Genomic DNA, 18,302 nt, shown 5'->3' on the forward strand with positions numbered 1-18,302 from the left:
AATTAAAGGTGTACACCACCACACCTCCCCTAGGATTAATATTTTAAGACTTTCAATTTAACACCTCTTTGTTACTGTTTTGAGACAGGGTCTCATGTAGCCCAGTCTGACTTAGAATTATCGGTTTAGCCTAGGCTATCCTTGAACTCCCATACTCTCCTCTGCCTTGGAAGTGCTGGTGTTACAGACAGACCTAATCCAGTGTAACAAGTCTTAAGCTAGCTTTGTTCTTCCCCAACACACTTTTCATCCAGCTGATGAGTTTCAGCTCAGAAGCCACCTGTAGATGCCACCAAGGAAGCTGATACTTCACTAGGCTTATGAATCTTGTTTTCTAGATCTTTCAACAACTTTTAAAAATATATCTGGCAAGGCTCTAGACAGTTCTGAGATGGTTTTTCTAAGGAAAGCCTCAAGCTCTTTAGTTCCAACCCAAGATTTTTACTAATAATAGCACCTGGCAAATAACCCCTTTCTAAATAGTATGTAGTTTTTTTTCTGTGAAGGTGGCAGTATGCCAGGCATGATGAAGGAGGCCTGAAATCCCAGAGACTTGGTAGGCTGAGGCAGGATGGTTATAAGGCTACACCTGAGCTACAGAGTGAGTTCAAGGCCAGCCTGGGCAACATACAAACGGTCTAAAGCATTTGGAAATTAAAGAAGGGCTGGGGGTGGGTACTTAGCTCAGGGGTGAAATACCAGGCTAGTGTGTGTATGAGACCTTAGGTTCAATCCCCAGCAACACTCGCGCGAGTGCGCACACACACACACACACACACACACACACACACACACACACACGAAAGAAATGAAACAAAAAAGAAAAAGGTGCCGGGCGGTAGTGGCGCACGCCTTTAATCCCAGCACTCGGGAGGCAGAGCCAGGCGGATCTCTGCGAGTTCGAGGCCAGCCTGGGCTACCAAGTGAGTCCCAGGAAAGGCGCAAAGCTACTCAGAGAAACCCTGTCTCGAAAAACCAAAAAAAAAAAAAAAAAAAAAAGAAAAAGGCGTGTGTCTCAGTTACTGTTCTAATGCTGTGATGAAACACTATGACCAAGGCAACTTTTAGAAAAAAGCATATAATTGGGGGCTTGCTTATAGTTTCATGGCTGGAGGCAGGCAGGTGTGGTGCTAGAGCAGGAGCTGAGAGCTTACATCCTGATCTGTAGACAGGAGGAAGGGAGGGAGAGGGGAGAGAGGGAGAGACAGACAGATGGACAGACAGGGCTATGCCTGGCTTGGGTTTTGAAACCTCAAAGCCCACCCTCAGTGACACCCCTCTAGTATAGCAAGGCCACATGTACTAATCCTACCTGAACAGTTCACCAATTGAAGACTAAGCATTCAGATACATGGGGACCGTTCTCATCCGAGCCACCACTGGGGGGATGGGGAGAGAGACAGCTAAGTAGTTAAAAGCACTTGTTCTCACCGAGGACCCAAGATCAGTTCCCAGTACCCACATGACAATTCACAACCATTCATAACTCCAGTTCCAGAGGATCTAACACCCTCTCATGAAGAACCAGGCATGCAGTAAGTGTATACACATACATGCAGGCAAAACACTCATGCTGTGTGAATAAATAAAATCTAAAAGAAAAAATTACTAAAAAAAAATGGAACTTTGTTGAGTCTTACCCAAAATTATCTGATGGTTTTTAATTTTTTCCTTCTACCTTGTTTTCACTGACAAAGGATTCAATTTAATAAATCCATGACCTTGTGCTTGTACTGGCTGCCGAGGTTTGAATGAGAATGTCCACCATAGGCTCATATATTTGAATGCTTAGTCACCAGAGAGTGGGAATGTTTGAGAAGGATTAGGAGGTGTGGCCTTGTGGGATTAAGTATGAGAGGAAGTGCGTTGCTGGAGGTGGGTGTTGGGGTGTCAAAAGCCGAGCCAAGTCCAGATTCCCCTTCTCTGTCTGCTGCTTGGGGATCGGGACATAAGGCTCTCAGCCCCATACCTGCCAGCTGCCACGCTTCCTGCCATGGTGATGATGAGCTGAACCTCTGAAGCTGGAAGCCAGCCCCAGTTAAATGCTTTCTTTGTAAGAGTTGCCATGGTCACGGTGTCCCCACACAATGGAACAGTAAGGCACTGATCTTGAGATTTGGGTTTAGTTGCTCAGTCCCTTATTCTGCACGTGTATATTAAACATCTATTGTGTGACGAACAGCCAGAACTTAGCCCTGCTTCCATGAAGCTTACACTCTGGATGTGGGAGACAGTAGTAATTTAAGAACAGGACCATGAGTGAATGAATGAAAGATGGTGTCTGTGGTGGAGGTACATCCCTGGTGCTGTGAGAGCCTGAGGTGCTGGCTGTGAGTGCCTGGAGTAATGTTCCGTGATTTTAACCTTGCTGGAAATTTAAGTTTTCACACACACACACACGCACACACACACACTTTTTTAAGGTGCTTGCCTTGTATGTACAAGGCCTTGGATTGGATTCCGCAATGCCCCGTAAGTAGATGAAGGGATGAGCAAAGGGAAATGGGAAGTTTTCACCAGAAATTGCCTTAGCTTCCCAGTTACACTTGGGTTGACAGGTCCTCGCCATTCTCCCATAAACATCTGTGGGAAAGTATCTGATAAACAGGTAACATTATCTTTGGAACGGAAATGATAACCCTCCCTTGTAGAACCATTCACAGTTTAGCTCAACATCTTTTCTTGCTCCCATTTAGTGCTCTGGGTGAGAAATATGCAGTAGGAGAGAGCCTCCCCTTCAGGCGTCTCTAAACTTTGGAAGTTAAGAAGTGAGCGGGAAATTCGAGTTTTCGAATGTTCTAGAGGACGGGGACTTCCGGGCTTCTGCTTTCCTCTCCTTTGAAAGAATGGACTTCTAGGTGGACAGCTCGGCCCAGCCTTGGTGGGGAGTTAGGTCCTGCCTTGGTGGACAGCTAGGTTCTGCTTTGGTGGACAGCTCGGCCCAGCCTTGGTGGACAGCTCGGCCCAGCCTTGGTGGACAGCTCGGCCCAGCCTTGGTGGACAGCTTGGTCCTGCCTTGTCTGGCCAGGACCGTCTGGCCTGCCCTGTGTGGCTCCAGGTGACTGCTTAGAACTAATAGTTGCTGTGTGTTTAAGCCACTGGTCTGCCTTGAAGGTAAACAGTGTTCACTGAGGGAGATAAATCTGCAGAATGACCATTACTGACATGCACATATGAACTGCACACATGTTGAGGTGGATAAGGTGCCCCGAAACACTGTCACAACCACAGCCATTGTTCACAAGGTTTGTTTAAGGGATACACAGTGTGCTTAGGGGGTGGGACTCCTGTTAGTCAGGTCATGTGTGCACATTCACCTCCAGAAAGATGGTTTTGCTGGCTCTGCCCCTCTCCTGAGGGGGTGGTCCCAGTGGTCTGGACTGACAAGCTCAGCAGCCACCCAGACCCACATCCTGGGCCTTGGGTTGGGGCAGATGTTAGGGTGGGCCATCTATGACCTGCTGGAGTGCGAGAAGAGACTGGTCATGTGGACAATAACTGCAGGATCTCCATGACTCAGGAGAACAACAGGATATCCGAGAGGAGTTTCAGTGAGGGCCCAGTGATGATGGTGTGCCAGAGGCCTTGGACCAAACCAACGACTCATTGCAATGAACATTTTGCGGGTGGGGCTGATTGGACAAAAGGGTGTATATACTGCATGACACACTGCAACTCCCGATGCCACTGTGGTGAATGAAGAGGTGTGGAGAGACAGAGGAGCAAGGTGGGCTTTTTGTTTTGTTAATTAATTTGGTGGGGGAGACATACTGCAGGGATGAGGGGTGGATATAGAGGGACTGGGAGGTGAGTGGGATTGGGTTGCATGATGTGAAATTTCCAAAGAATCAATAAAGAATTAAGTTTTGCTGTTGTTTGTTTGTTTTTAAAAAAGGCCAGTGCGCCAGGCAGTGATGATGCTCGCCCTTAATCCCAGCACTCGGGAGGCAGAGGCAGGTGAATCTCTGTGAGTTTGAGGCCAGCCTGGGCTACAGAGCAAGATCCAGGACAGGCACTAAAACTACACAGAGAAACCCTGTCTCAAAAAAAGAAAAAAAAAAAGTCAGTGGAGGGACTGGGGATGTATTTTGGATGGAAAAGTGCTTGCCTAATATGCATGCAGTCCTGGATTTGGTCCCCAGTAAAGCAGGAAGATCAGAAGCTCAAGGTCATCCTTGGCTACTTAGTGGGATCAAGGCTACTTGAGACCCTGTCTCAAACAAACAGAGTATCAGCCATGCTGCAGACAGTCTATAGGTATATTCAGAACCAGAGACCAGAAAAAGAATGTCTAACCCTTGCGCTGGTCTACGGCAGTTCTTATGAGAGTGTTAGACCGCCATAGTTAGCCTCAGTTCACTAGGGTCTGTGAATGGAGGTGGGCTTGAAAGATGCAGAGGGAGCATTAAATGGTCGTTGTCATGATGATATTCCTAAAGCCTTTTAACAAAAATCCCCAAGAAACGAAAGCCTTCAGCAGGATCTGGAAATGCAGAAATCCAGACTCAGCTTCGAGGTATTTCTAGTGTGTCCTCATAATGTTTAGAAAAGTGGCATTGGCCCTGTCCTTGGGGCCAAGCTGAGCGGTAGGACCGCATCTCCATGGCACACCCTCTCCACCTTTACTGGGGATGGGTTTCACTGATGCTCGGCTTTGGTGTTATACATACTTTCTGAGTCCTTTGCTCTTCTCAGCCATTCTCTCTCGTACCAGATGTGTTTTGATTAATCACTTTTTACACTATGCACCTATGTATTAATGCCTTTGGTTTTCTTCATTGCAATTTCAAGTAGAAAGATTTGGTTACTACAAATTGCTTAACTGAGTGTATGTATCTGTGTGATTTCAACTTAACAGATATGCACTGATAATTTCTAAGACCCTGGCTGTTTTCTAAAAGATTCTGAGATAAGCAACATATAAACTTTGTTTCAGTTGAAATAAAATAAATCTCTACAGCACTGGCACAGAAACACAAGTCAACACTGACTGGAAAAGAGCATTGCGGCTCCAGCTTCATGGGGATCCCGGTAGCAGGTCCCCGTCCCTGGGAGAGTATGTGTAGGAGCTAGTACCTGGTGTGTTGTGTTCTCTCTTCCCCGAGTCCCTAGCACAGGGCCAGGCATAATTCACTCTCATAATTCATTTATAGAAAGCCAATTAGTAATAAAAGTGAATCATGCTTTCGACATGGAGTTAGTTGCCGCTAACAGCTCCTGATCAAAATATATGACACGTTTTTAGTAGCCTCAAAGGCTGAAGACTACCATAGAGATCCCCAAAACATCATACAAAGCCAAGGCCTTGGTGCATAGCTTGCTGTACACATTTACGAAAGACTGTTCTAAAATATTTGAAGGAGATGGCTGGAAAGGAAAGTGATCTTTTCCCTGGTTAAGATGGAACCAAAACTGATAACTAGGAGTAATTTTTACTTCCTGCCATCACTGCCCTTGGAAATCATGGGAAGTTCAAACTGAAGACATTTTATAGAAGATAACTGAGCCATCAACTCACAGGAAGCAGCAATGTATGAAGAGATCCCAGGAGACGATTATACAGAGGTCCCTCTTGGGTCACAAGGTCAACTTTACCATTAGAGTCAAATGCTTTCATTTCAGGATGGCTTGAAGGCAGTATGTATTTAAGAGTCATCTAAACTTTAAGAACACTTTATGGTTTTCATTGCCTACAGTCGAAGGACATGGCAGCAGATTGAGCCCAGGAGAAATTCTACCGCAACTGTTGATTTAGAACCCATTAGGTTCTTTAAACCCTCACCCGCGTCCTGTGACCTCATCAAAGAACTTCAAGAACTTCAGCTGGAGGTTCCGGTTCTCCACTAGCTAGGTATCGTCCTTGATCAAGCATCTGGTTTCTCTTGACTCAGGTTTCTCACCCCTAAAATGATGGTATGAACGGGATGGCCAACCTTCTGGTCCCTCTCGCTTCTAATTCGTAATGCACTTAGGATTTTCCTCTTTTAACGAAGTGTGTTTCTATAGCATCGTTTCATCACGACCTCCTTTGGTGGATTTCTCTAGAAATAGGTTGTCGTGTGTACCACAGAGTAAAACTCTATCCAGAGTCACGTTCTCCCAAGGAAGACAGACATACTGTTTGTGTAATTGAGAAAATGTGTCTCTTTCACTCCTCTTCACACTGCTAAAGAAAAGCAGCTTGTTTATTATGACTGATACTTTGTATCCTGATGACTTCCTTTGACTTGTGGACCCTTTGGTACAAATGGGAAGACTCTGTGCATGTAAAATCATGTGTGCCTTCTCCATACTGGTCTCCATTGTGCTCATGCCCTGGCCCAAGGCAAAGGGACCTTCTGCCTGTGATGTTTCCCAGACACCTGTTGATCTTGCATGACTATTCTAAAATTGGAAACAATTTACCCCTCTTCCTCACTAAAAGTATAAATATTCACTATTTTATGTGTATGTGGGAAATTTGCACAATGCACACATACACACACACACACACACACACACACACACACACACACACACACACGTGTGTATGGGTGAGTAGTAGGGAGATGGCCCAGCAAGGAAAGCACTTGCCTCGTGTTTTAGCTAGGGTTTCTATTTCTGTGAAGAGACATCATGACCACGGCAACTCCTACAAAGGAAAACATTTCATTGGGACTGGCTTACAGTTGCAGAGGTTTAGTCTATTATCATGGCAGGTCATGGCAGCATGCAGGCAGACATGGTGCTGGAGAAGGAGCTGAGAGTTCTACATCTTGACTCACAGGCAACAGGAAGTGAACTGTCTCACTGGGTGTGGCTTGAGCATATATGAGACCTCAATGCCCATTTGCATAATGTCACACTTCCTCCAACAAGGCCACAATTCCTGATAGTGCCACTCCCTTATGGGAGCCATTTTCCTTCAAACCATCACACCTCACGAGCATGCTTTGGCTCCTTAGTTCACCTTTATTTCCCATAGTAAAGCGTGATGCTTGGAGACACCTCAGCCAAGGGCTCAGGGAGGCTCACCTGCTGTGAGCTCCAGACCCTTGCTTTTTCAAGGAAAGCCATCAATAAGGACCAGTAAGCCTCTGCCTTGGTAGCCCATGGAACCCCACTAGCCCAGACCTGTAAGGAACCCCACAAGGTCAACATTTTGTAATGCTAACATGTCTTTTGCCTTTGTCGCTGATGGTGCAAAAGCAGTGGTGTGTAGGTACTTTTCAGAAATTGAGATCAAGGCCCCGGGCTGGAGAGGGAGGAGCGTAGTCTTCCTGAAGGCACACTGACAAATTTGTTTTTGTTTTTCTCGGTTTCATATACTGTCTCTTTGACTTGGTAGAAGTTATTGTTTTAGTTACTGCCCATCTTTTAACTAGATATTGTTGCATATGGTGGCATAGGAAGGGCTCAGAACACTCCAGGGTACAGAGGGGTCTCAAGGAAAAGCCCCATAAGTTGTTTGAGGTGGGACTTAGTGACCCTAATTTCACAGTTTTCCACCTCACTTCTCCGCAGTAGTTCTTGAACCTTGGAGGGGGTGACACAGATGTCCAGCTATTCTCTGACTCCAGTGGGGTACCCAGCCCTCCTGCCCAGTGCCTCCCATTCGAGTGTGGCTCAAAGAAAGTCTTTCTATTACAAAATACAAACAAGGGGGAAGATGAGAAATGGAAAGACACTTTACTAGAAGCTGACACTGGAAATAACCCATGAGCATAAACACAAATGTTTGCAAAACACTTTAGGCAGTACATCATATTCTTAGAACAAATAGCTGAGGACTATGATTCCTCAGCCACAGTGTTTTGTCAAAGCTCACAGTACCAGATGTGAACTGTCCCTCTGTAGAATGGGGGTTAAATCCAAAGTTGATGTACCCTAACACTTGAAAGCACTATTGCACTATCTGGCTCATCTTGCCTGGCACTTCTGTAGCTCTTGGCACTTGCATCCTTTGACTGACTGAGGTGACTTCCCAGCATTGCTCATTTGGGCACATTCACGTGTCTCTCAGACAGCTTTCCATACCTGTAAACACCCAGCTGATTAGGGCTTTGGGCCATTGTTTCCCAGACACCTCAAAAACACATTTGGCACTACAAAAGCTAATCTCAAGGGAGAACTCAGTCCCAGCTTGATTTCTCCAAGTCTTACAACCAAAGCAAGCAATGTCTTCAGAAATAAGGTCTGGTATAAGCAGTGGTCTATCTTTTATCATTTGGAAGTCTCTTGGGCTTTGTTGGCCAACAACTCGTAGGAAAATTACTGCCAGCACTAGGACCCTCAGTCAACAACCTTATCCCTTCTGGGAGAATCCTTTTCCATACAGAATACATTGGTTCACTCTGTAATAATGACAGCCTGTGGCTGTCACTGAGTTCTGTCAGTCACCTTAGTGTCATCTATGCCCACCCAACCATAAAGTTCCCAAGAACTTCACAGTTGCATCTAGCCCTTGTTCTCTTTGTGAGCTGACTTCTCAAACTTTCTCCTGTGTGTACACACATCTGTCCCTCAAGGAATTTTCTAGACCTTTAAAACACTCAGAAGTTAGCATTGTGCCCTCTGTATAATAAAAGTTTGTTTATTGTGTGGTATGGGTCTTTGCCTGCAAGTATGTGTATGCACCACGTGTGTTCAGTGCCCTTGGAGGCAGAAGAGGGCATCAGATCCCTTAGAGCCATAGTTACAGAGAGTTGAGAGCTACCGTGTGGGTGCCAGAAACCTGTGTCCTCTGGAAGAGCAGCCATGTTCTTAACTGACAAGCCTCTCTCTCCAGCTCCATATTGAAACCACTTACGTAAGATTGGCAGAACAGCAAAGAAGGCCCTGGGCCACCATCCGTAAAAGATAGTGTGGTTGTAAAGATAACCTTAATGAAATACTCAGCGTCCATTGCCATTCGTGCCCGTCAACCGTCAGCCAGTCTCAGAAGTCTGTAACTAAGGAGATACTACAGTAAAACATTAGCTAGGTTTAATACGGCATGAAAACACCCCCTATGTTCCTATCCGTATCTGGCTTCCTCATGCTGGGCACCCACAGGGCCTCTGCATTTCTCCAGCATTGATGAACTCTGCGCAGCTGACTCTAGCTCATTAGTTTGGCCTAAAGCAAAGGAAGAAATCTGCTTGCCTCCTTGGCTACCCCAGCCTGCAGGCAGGACTGCTGCCTGCCAGGTCATTATGCCTGGGGATCTGGGCAGCTGCCTGCCTGCAGGCGGGTCTCTGTACCCTTTAGTGGCTTTGTACTGCGACTGTAGCCAGGTGATGCCTCCACTTTGGCCGCAAAAGGCCTGCAGCTGGATGCACACACTAATCCAGGAGAGAAAGATGCAAAGTAGACTCCATAGAGAGAGCAGCCCACCCCAGTCAAGTTTTAACCTTTCTACCTGCTTGGTTCCAGCCCCATATGCATCAGCTGACGCCCATTACCTTGGATACTCCTGGGGCCCGACAGAAGCTCTCAGAGTGAGGCTCATTGCTACCTCCCTCCCTCCCTAGTATCCATGTTGTAACTAGTCAAGGTCTCAAAAAGTAAATATCCACAATTACATGAAAGCCTGTTCACATAGGCCTTGCATTTCTGAACTCATATTTTTGTGAGGCTGTGTTCAGTCTCATGCATTTTAACCCAAACAGCATGTCACAACACATGGACTTCAGAACTAGACCTGAGAATCTAACTGTCACCTCTATTTAGATATTGGAGAGATTTGCAAAGGTGTGAAATAATTTCATCTTTTTGTGTTTTGGAAGATTTGACTTTTCATAACATCTGTTAACATGTAATGAGGTGTTTTGTTTTTTCTGTTTCTGAGTTCTTAGTCTTTCATGAGAAACATTTGTTAATGTGCAACCAACACTTTTTATATCGTACGTTTACTCCTTTTCATAAATGAATGGATGTTTTACAAAATTCTTGTTTTTCATTTCTAACGTTCCATATTCAAGAGCATAGCAAACACTTGGAGATTTTCACTACATTTTGAGCATGAAGGGGAGAGCAAGGTTGAAAGCCTTGCCCCGCTATGGTGGTCTCCTCCCTGAAATTGTCTACCGCCTAAGTGAATGAGCCCAGTTCTTTCAAAGGTTAAAGGAACTTGTGAAAGACACAACAACCAAACCCACGAAAGAACCAGTGGGCTACAACAGTTACCACTGTCACCAAGCTGTCAGCGCCGCCCCAGGCAAATGAGCCTCTGAATCCGTTCCTTTATTTCTCCAACAGTGGCTCAGAGCTTCTTGGTTTCCAGGAATGATGGTTGGCGATGTGAATGCCACACAAGATAAACCACCTCTGGAGCAGAACTTGGAAATCCAACTGATGTAGAGCCCGTCTGTGGCTGTGTCAAAACAAGGACCTCAACACCTTGAGGGCGGTGAGACTGTTGTGATTGGTGCGAGCTAGCCCTGCGCTCTACAACGGACTAAAATGATTGGGTGCGTCTGAGTGCTTTTCCTGGAACGTGTTTTAAGGACACTGCTGTTTAGTGCTTGTCAACTTTATTCCAGGTCATCGAAGAAGAGAGGACATCATTTGAGGAACTGCCTCCATCAGCTTGCCCCAAGGGCAGGTTGGGGGAGCATTTTCTTGATTAATGATTAATGGGGGGGCAACCAACTAGGGTTGGTGTCTCCCTTAGGTTGGTGGTCCTGGGTTGTACAAAGAAGCAAGCTGAGCAAGCCATGGAGAGCAAGCCTGTAAGTAGGGTTCATCCAAGAGCTCTACTTCAGTTCTTGCCCCCATGTGCCTGCCCTGCTTGAGTTTCTGCCTTGACTTTTCTTCAGAGATGGGCTGTGATCAGGGCATGTGAGCCAAATAAACCTTTTCCTCCCCCATGTTGCCTTTGGTCACAGCAGCGGAAGGCACATGCGGGGCGTAGTAGGCTCAGTTCTCAAGAAGCTGGTGGTAGCTGGTGGGCTTAGTGTGGAATTGTGTTCCAGGAAGATGGAAAAACCACATCAATGCTGCTCAGATGTCAAGGAGACAGGCTGTAAGAGCTAAGGGCTGAAATTCTCGACATTATTAAAGAATAAACACAAAAGAGGAAAGCCCAAATTATTGTTTAAGAAACAGTTGTAGCTGAGTGTGGTAGTGTACACACCTTTAGTCCCAGCACTTGGGAGGCAGATGCAGGTGGATCTCTGTGAGTTTGAGGCCAGTCTAGTCTATGTAGTGAGTTCCAGGACAGCCAGGGCTATGTAGAGAGACCCTGTCTCAAAACAAAACTAAACTAAACTAAGACTAAATAAAGAGTTGTAAAGCAGCAAGATAGAATGAACATTATGATAACTTTCAGAGCTATGGCCACCAACACACTCACAGGAGCCCTGGGTCACAGGAAAGATTGTGAGAATGGGCATGTGAGAGAACAGACTCAGGGCGTGCGCCTGTTTCCTTTGCCAGAGTCTCAGGTGTACCCTGTGCATTCAGCTGCTGTCGTTTACATAGCTGTAGCTTTTGAAATATTTGGGGGAAGGGATGGAGAGTTGGCTCAGCACTTACGAGCGAGCGCGCTTGCTGTTCTTAGAGGACCTGGTTTCCTCCTCCAGCAACCACTCCCACTATAGCTCCCCAGGCAGTCATGGACCTCAAAGTCCCGCCCCAGTTCACAGTGGAATGTGGTAGGGCCCAGTCTCATTTAGATCAAGTGCAGGTATCCACAGTGGATATGTGTTCATGGATCAAGAAAACAGCACTTCTCCCCATCTTCTTCCCGCCTCCTCTTCCTTAGTTTCCTGGGTTTTGGGAGGGGCATTAATGTCCCATTTAATGCTGAGCATTTAGCAGTCATTTTTATAAAGACACTATTTTTATGTTCATTTTGTAGTACTGTAAGAAATGCCTGGGATAAATCAACTTTACAAGATGAAAGGTTTCTTTTGGCTCATGCTCTTAAACACTTTAGCCATCATCTGTTTGCCTATGACTCTTGGTTGGGTCTTTGGCATGGAATTACATCTAGGCAAGGCCTACTGGTCATGTGACGGCTGGAAAGCTGAGAGAGAAGCAAGCACTCGGGGTCCCTTCAAGGGACACTCACAGTGACCTAATTTCCTTCTACTGGGCCTGATCTTTTAAAGGTCCTCCTCCTCCCAGAAGGAGTACCACAGGCTGGTGGCCATTCCTGTATTAACACTGGCCCTCTAGGGAACACTTATCCAAAATGTGGCAAGTTTCCAGGGCAAACTGATTTCTCAGAACAGAAAATCAGGATATGTTTGAGACTCACAGTGAAATATGACATGTAAGAAACAGAAAGGAATGGAAGCAAGAGCATTTTGACAAAAAATGAGGAGAAAATGACACACCCCCAGTCTACTAAAGGACAGTGGCCGCGTAGCCATGGTTTTCCTTCTCTGTAGAGTAAGCAAAGTGACCATGAGTAGGTCCCAGGAAAGGAGTGACAGAGGGGTACAGAGATGACGTGGACACCACAGCATAACCTCAGGCAAGGAATAGCAAAGACATGTCAGAGCATGAACCCCATCTCTATGGCATCTTCATGCTCTACTTGAGGGAAGTGGGGGTCCAGGGAATAGCTGGGTATGTCTGAATCCGAGGAGCGCAGAGGGAGCTTGGTTACCAGACTAACTCAGCTGTGTGTGGCTCTCTTCAGTTTTCCGTTGGCGGTCCATCACCAGCTCAGGAACACTGTGGGTCCCTTTGACTACAGAACATTCTGCTCCTGCGGTTCACAAAACCATTTCAGATGTTGCTAAAAAAAAAAAAAGAAAAGAAAAGAAAAAAGAAAAGAAAGAAAAATGTCCTATGTGATATCCAAAGAAAAGTTAACTAACCAGAATTCGCCTTTTTCCCAGAAGCATGATTCCAGTGACCGAGTTTCGGCAGTTCTCCGAGCAGCAGCCTGCCTTCCGGGTGCTGAAGCCATGGTGGGATGTGTTCACAGATTACCTCTCGGTGGCCATGCTGATGATCGGAGTGTTTGGATGTACATTACAGGTAAGGCCCGACCCTCGGAGGACGGAAAGCCAAATGGTGGGCTGAAGAGCTGGCTCTTCTGGGCTGGGAACGCAGCTTGCTAGTGGGAGATGCTTCGAATACATGAGGCCCTGGGTTCAGTCCCCAGCACTGAACAGGGCAGAAAGAGAGAAGAAAGGGGGTGGGGAGAGAGAGGAGCGAGCTGGCTGCATGGGGGTGGGAGTCACAGGTAACCATTAGGCAGTCCTCTCTATCTATATCTGGCATTGGTCATCATGGCAGGGAGCCTGAAAACTCATTTGCTAAACATTCCTGATAAGCAGGTGCTGTGCTTAGAAGAATGCAAAGAAGCCACTTGCTCAAGTGACATTTGATGTCATTAACCTGCAAAGGGCTCCTCATCTTTCTGTGCCTTCACACTGACATCTTCACAATGCCACTTCCATTGTCAAATACAGCCTTTTGCTTTTCTTTGCCTCTTCTGCCTGAGCCTGAGTGTTTCTGGGAGCATTAATATCTTCAGGAGAGACCAAGATGTACTCGGGGTCTAGTTCTGAGTTAAAAGGTTACTCAGTCACAATGACTCTGTATGGAAGCTGTGTGTCCATACATCTTCACACCTGTTGCTGCACCAGGCACCACACTCGCAGGACCTAGATACTGTACGCAGTCGTTCCTTTCTGAGGGGACCTAAGCTGACGGGCAAGCAGAAGAGACTGTTAGCGATGCCGGCTCCACAGGAGGGAAGGAACCCAGCCGAGAAATGAGGAAAAAGTTATAGTTGCATTAAAAATTGGAGAATGAACTGGCTTAGCTAGAGAGCGGGAGTTGGTGGGGGGATGGAGGGGGATGGAGGGGGAGCTGGAGGGGGAGCTGGAGGGGTGGGGAGACGGTGCCAGGAGAGGAGAAGCAGCTAAAGAAAGAAAACAGCAGTGGTGGGAGGCTCTCGGGACGGCTGCAGATTGGGTGTCCTTAGGATGACCTCAGTTGGTGCCTGGGAGTGGAACCATTCAAGGAGAAGATGGGGAGGGGAGAGATGTGAGGAACAGCACTGAGGAGTCCTTGGAGGAGAGATGGGGAGCTGTGAGGCCGGGTGGAGAACTGGGGAGTCCTGTGGTCAGTCCTGTGGGTAACAGCAGCAGGCAGCTCCCAACCAACTCACTGACTAAGGAGAGAAAAGTAACATCTGGACCCTTAGACATCTTAGTTCAGTGGTTGGATAAGTGGATGGAAGTTGGAGGCTGTGGGTGGGTGGGTCCTTCAGGAAGAAGGCCTGGAAGAAGTAGGAAGAAAGAAAAATCTCCAGAAACAAATACAGTGTAGATATAAAGGCCTTTTAAAGATGGTATTGTTCATCATTAAAGTGTGTCCTAAAGGTGCCTGTGTGCTGGACATCCTTCTGGACACGTCACTTCTGTGGTAACTCATTCCTTCCTTGTGTCAACTCTAAGATAGGAGCTGTCCCTACCCTAAGTACACAGAGGTTAAGGAAAAACTGCCCTGTGGCAGCAGAGCCCTTCTTTAAACCCAAGCGATTTGGATCTAGAGTCCTTGTTCCGAGTCCCTAATACCGAGTTCACTGTGTTTTATTTGAGCAATAAAAACATTTTGCTAGCTAGCCCGCTGGTGAAGACTCGTAATCCTGGCACTTGGAAATTGGAACCAGGAGGAGTAGAATCAAGGTTATCCTCAACGTAATGAGTTCCAGGCTAGCCTGAGCTACGTGAAACTGTGTCACAAAACAAAACAAAACACACTTCCCTTCTTCCCCCCCCCAACTCAGAAAAGAATACCAAGGAGAAACTTAAGTCTAAAACAGAGGGAAAACACAAAGTTATTCATAAACAAGATAACTGTGGAAGAATACACTACCATGTGCTGGGCTCTGCTCTACTAAGAATTGCCAGTAAAAGGAGGAAAAATAAAAGATGAAAAAAAATCCTCTGGCTGGCGAGGTGGCCCAGCAGATAAAGGCACTTGCTACCAAGCCTGAGCAGCAGAGCTGGGCGCTAAGAACCCGCATGGTCGAAGAAGAGTACCAACTTCAGGAAGCTGTCCTCTTCCTACAGCACGTGCGAGAGCCCACACACTGAATAAATAAAACAATCAGAGCCTACCTCAGCCTGAGGGAAAGGAAGGAAGAAAACAAGCAAAATCAGCGGGTAAATTATAAACAGTGAGGCGAGAGATACGTGCAAGACCTCCCGCGGGTTCTGAAAGGACTCTACCCAACCCGATGTCTTTCTGCTTGTCCTCCTATTACATGGCTCCGCGCAACCTCAGCAAATCGTTTGTATTCTTCCCTGTTTAACTGAGACTTCGCTTGCAGCTGCCAATTTGTCCCAGTCGCCTCTCCTGGTGCTCAAAGGCCACGTTGAAAACACAGGTTACAGGAATGCACGTGCTGAGATGCCCCCACAGTCACCCTGAAAACCAAGACAATTACTAAGTGACTAATATTGCACTACTCAGCATAAAGTGCCATTTAAAGAGCATGAATCACTTATTTCTAGAAATTTCCATTTAATATTTTAGGACCACAATTGACAGTGAGTAACCAAAACCGCAGAACTGCACTTTATGGATAAAGGGAATTGTTAGGAAAATTAGAATGCAAGAAGGGCAACAGACAACTGAGGCCCTCGGATGGGAGGAGGACCCGAGGGGAAGTCGGGAAGTGTGGCTTTTGGCCAAGGAGTTGAAGATGGGCAGGAACAGGTCACGCAGTTGGAAGGAGCACTCGAGGCTAAAAGCTAGAACAAGGGTATAGAGACAGGCCCTGCTAGACCCTTCACTTCCTCAAGTTTAACTCTTTCACTTCCTTATCCTTCTCTTCCCCTGGAGACCTGATACAGATAAAGTTTTAGCTCTGTTACTAGGCAGCATTGCTTATGATATAAATGACCACTGATTGATCAGCTTGTCTAAGCTGAAAGAGCAATAAATGCCTGATGGGGAGCCATATTGTTGGACTTCTGTGCTTTGGGGGAACATTTGTGTAAGCAGAGGTGTAGACTGCTCTGCCGTATAAGCCTGACGAGAAGGAGAGGGGAAGCGCTCAGAACGCAGTGTGGACCACTCCACTGGCAACTGCGTAGATGCCCTGTCAGGGGCGAAGCTGTGCGTGCAAGCTGTCGCTCCAGTCCTGTCTAAGTGATTCCAGTACCATGCGAGGCTTACATATTATATAGTCTGGAGAGGAGGTGAACCTGGGAAGCCCCTGATAGTGGCCCCAGCAGGCAAGGGTTTCCTTGGCGTATACTGGAAAAGCTGCCACCCGAAAGGCAGAGCAGGCAGGTCCTGTAGAGCTTGGTCAATTCTGGAAGGTGACTGCTCAAATGAGACAGGACCCCCTTGGACCGTTCTGAGCAGAGGGTTTTCATGAGGTGGCATTATTTGTCAACTGTCTGTCTGTCTATCCATCTATCATCTGTCTCTATCAATTGATCAATCAATCTATCTACCTATTATTTATTTATTTATTTGGTTCTTTTGAAACAGGGTCTCACTATGTAGCCCTGGCTGTCTTGGAACTCACTCTGCAGACCAGGTTGGCCTTGAACTCATAGAGATCTGCCTGCCTATGCCTAACAAGTGCTAGGATTAAAGGTGTGCACCATCATCGCCGGGCGGTGGTGGCGCACGCCTTTAATCCCAGCACTCGGGAGGCAGAGCCAGGCGGATCTCTGTGAGTTCAAGGCCAGCCTGAGCTACACAGTGAGTTCCAGGAAAGGCGCAAAGCTACACAGAGAAACCCTGTCTCGAAAAACCAAAAAAAAAAAAAAAAAAAAAAAGGTGTGCACCATCATGCCTGGCATGAGGTAGTATTTTAACAAGACCACTCCAGCTGTGGAAAATCAGTGTAGGCCAAGGCAAGGGGGCATGCTTATAATCTCAGCACCCAAGAGGCAGAAGGATCACTAGCCCAAGGCCAAGAAGCAAGTTCCGGACCAGCCGGAGCCACGGTGAGAGTGCCTCATAAGCCCAAGCCCTGGAGGTGCAGCTTGTGCATGTCTAGGTATAACCCCCAGGAGACAGTGAGCAAGACCGGGGCACTTCGCTTGGAAACTAGAGGGAACGTACAGTACAGGTGCAAAGGAGGGGACACGTATCGCTTGATTACTTGGAAGGCCAGTACAGTGATCCTGATATTAATCTAGTGCCTCAGACCAGGCTGGAAACAGTAGCTCTGGATGTATTGAGGGAGCCTACCAACAGTTTCTGGATGACTGAATGTTAAATGTGAGAGAAAAAACAATGGAGATGTCTCTAAGGTTTTTAGACCTGAGCAACTAGGAAGGCTTGTTTTTGAGCATGTTACATTGAAGATATGTGTTAACCCCCCAGGCCGTGGTAGTGAGTGCTTAGGTGGGTACATAAAGGGTAGCCATGGACTGATGGAGGCGGATGCAGAGACCCACAGCTGAACAACATTAGGCAGAGATCAAGAATCCTGCAGAGGAGGAGGAAAAAGGAGTGTAGGAGCCAGAGGGGTCAAGGACACCACAGGAAGGCTCACACAATCAACTAACCTGGCCTCGTACAGGCTCACAGAGACTGAGCCAACAACCAGGAAGCCTGCATGGGACTGATCTAGGCACTCTGCATATATGTTACAGTTGTGTAGCTTGGTCCTCTTGTGGGACTCCTAACAATAAGAACATGGGCTGTCTCTGACTCTTTTATTGGCTTTTGGGACCCTACTTCTCATACTGGACCTTGTCCAGCCTTAATATATGGAGAGGTGCTTAGTCTTACTGCAACTTGATATGCCATGTTTTGTTGATACTCATAGGAGACCTGTCCTTTCCTGGATGAAGACAGAAAAGGAGGAGATTGACGGTGGGGGGGAAATGTGAGAGAGGGACTGAGAGGGGGGATTGGGGGGGGCTGCAGCTGGGATGTAAAATAAATAGATGAATATATATATATATCTCCAAAAAGGGGGGGCATTAGCAATGAACACTCACCTCCAAGAGTGAGGACAGGATGGGTCTGGGTAGAAGGGTCCCTCTTGACTGGGAGCATCTACCACTATAAGGGAATGACATTGTCTTTTATTTGGAAGGGACACTAAAAGATGAGCCTCTGTGGCTTAGTTTCCCTGTGGTGTAAAAGGAAACACATCTGCAGAGAGACTTTGTGGTTGCGGATAACTGGGAAATGCTGCCACGGGAAGTAGTGCCACACCGGCCTCGAAGAAGGGGACAAAGATTAACAATGGCCACTTTGGGAAGTAAATGAAGGTACCTGGGTCGGCAGGAAGACTGCACATCTCCTTCTGACCATGCAGAGGTCTGACACGGGGCAGAAACTTCCTAACAAGCCCATAATCCAGGGCCAGATAGAGTGCAGAAAAGAGGACTCAG

The 18,302-nt window shown here is 46.8% G+C and overlaps 1 protein-coding gene across 3 annotated transcripts in view; it reads left to right on the forward strand.

Moving 5' to 3' along the window:
- Window positions 1–18,302, forward strand: part of Lrrc8c (leucine rich repeat containing 8 VRAC subunit C) — an 82,852-nt gene that overhangs the window by 36,899 nt on the left and 27,651 nt on the right. The window contains exons 2-3 of one of the 3 annotated variants that reach the window (XM_052735618.1): window positions 10,219–10,430; window positions 12,816–12,954. In XM_052735618.1, coding sequence (XP_052591578.1) covers window positions 10,423–10,430; window positions 12,816–12,954 — 147 coding nt within the window. In that variant the 5' untranslated portion in view covers window positions 10,219–10,422. Of the gene's footprint in view, window positions 1–10,218; window positions 10,431–12,812; window positions 12,955–18,302 lie in introns of all 3 variants that reach the window. The other 2 variants (XM_052735619.1, XM_052735620.1) reach the window with 2 other exon arrangements.

The sequence above is a fragment of the Peromyscus californicus genome, unplaced genomic scaffold (assembly GCF_007827085.1).
Source record: "Peromyscus californicus insignis strain IS unplaced genomic scaffold, ASM782708v3 Scaffold_13__1_contigs__length_99412109, whole genome shotgun sequence".
Taxonomy (NCBI): Eukaryota; Metazoa; Chordata; class Mammalia; order Rodentia; family Cricetidae; genus Peromyscus; species Peromyscus californicus.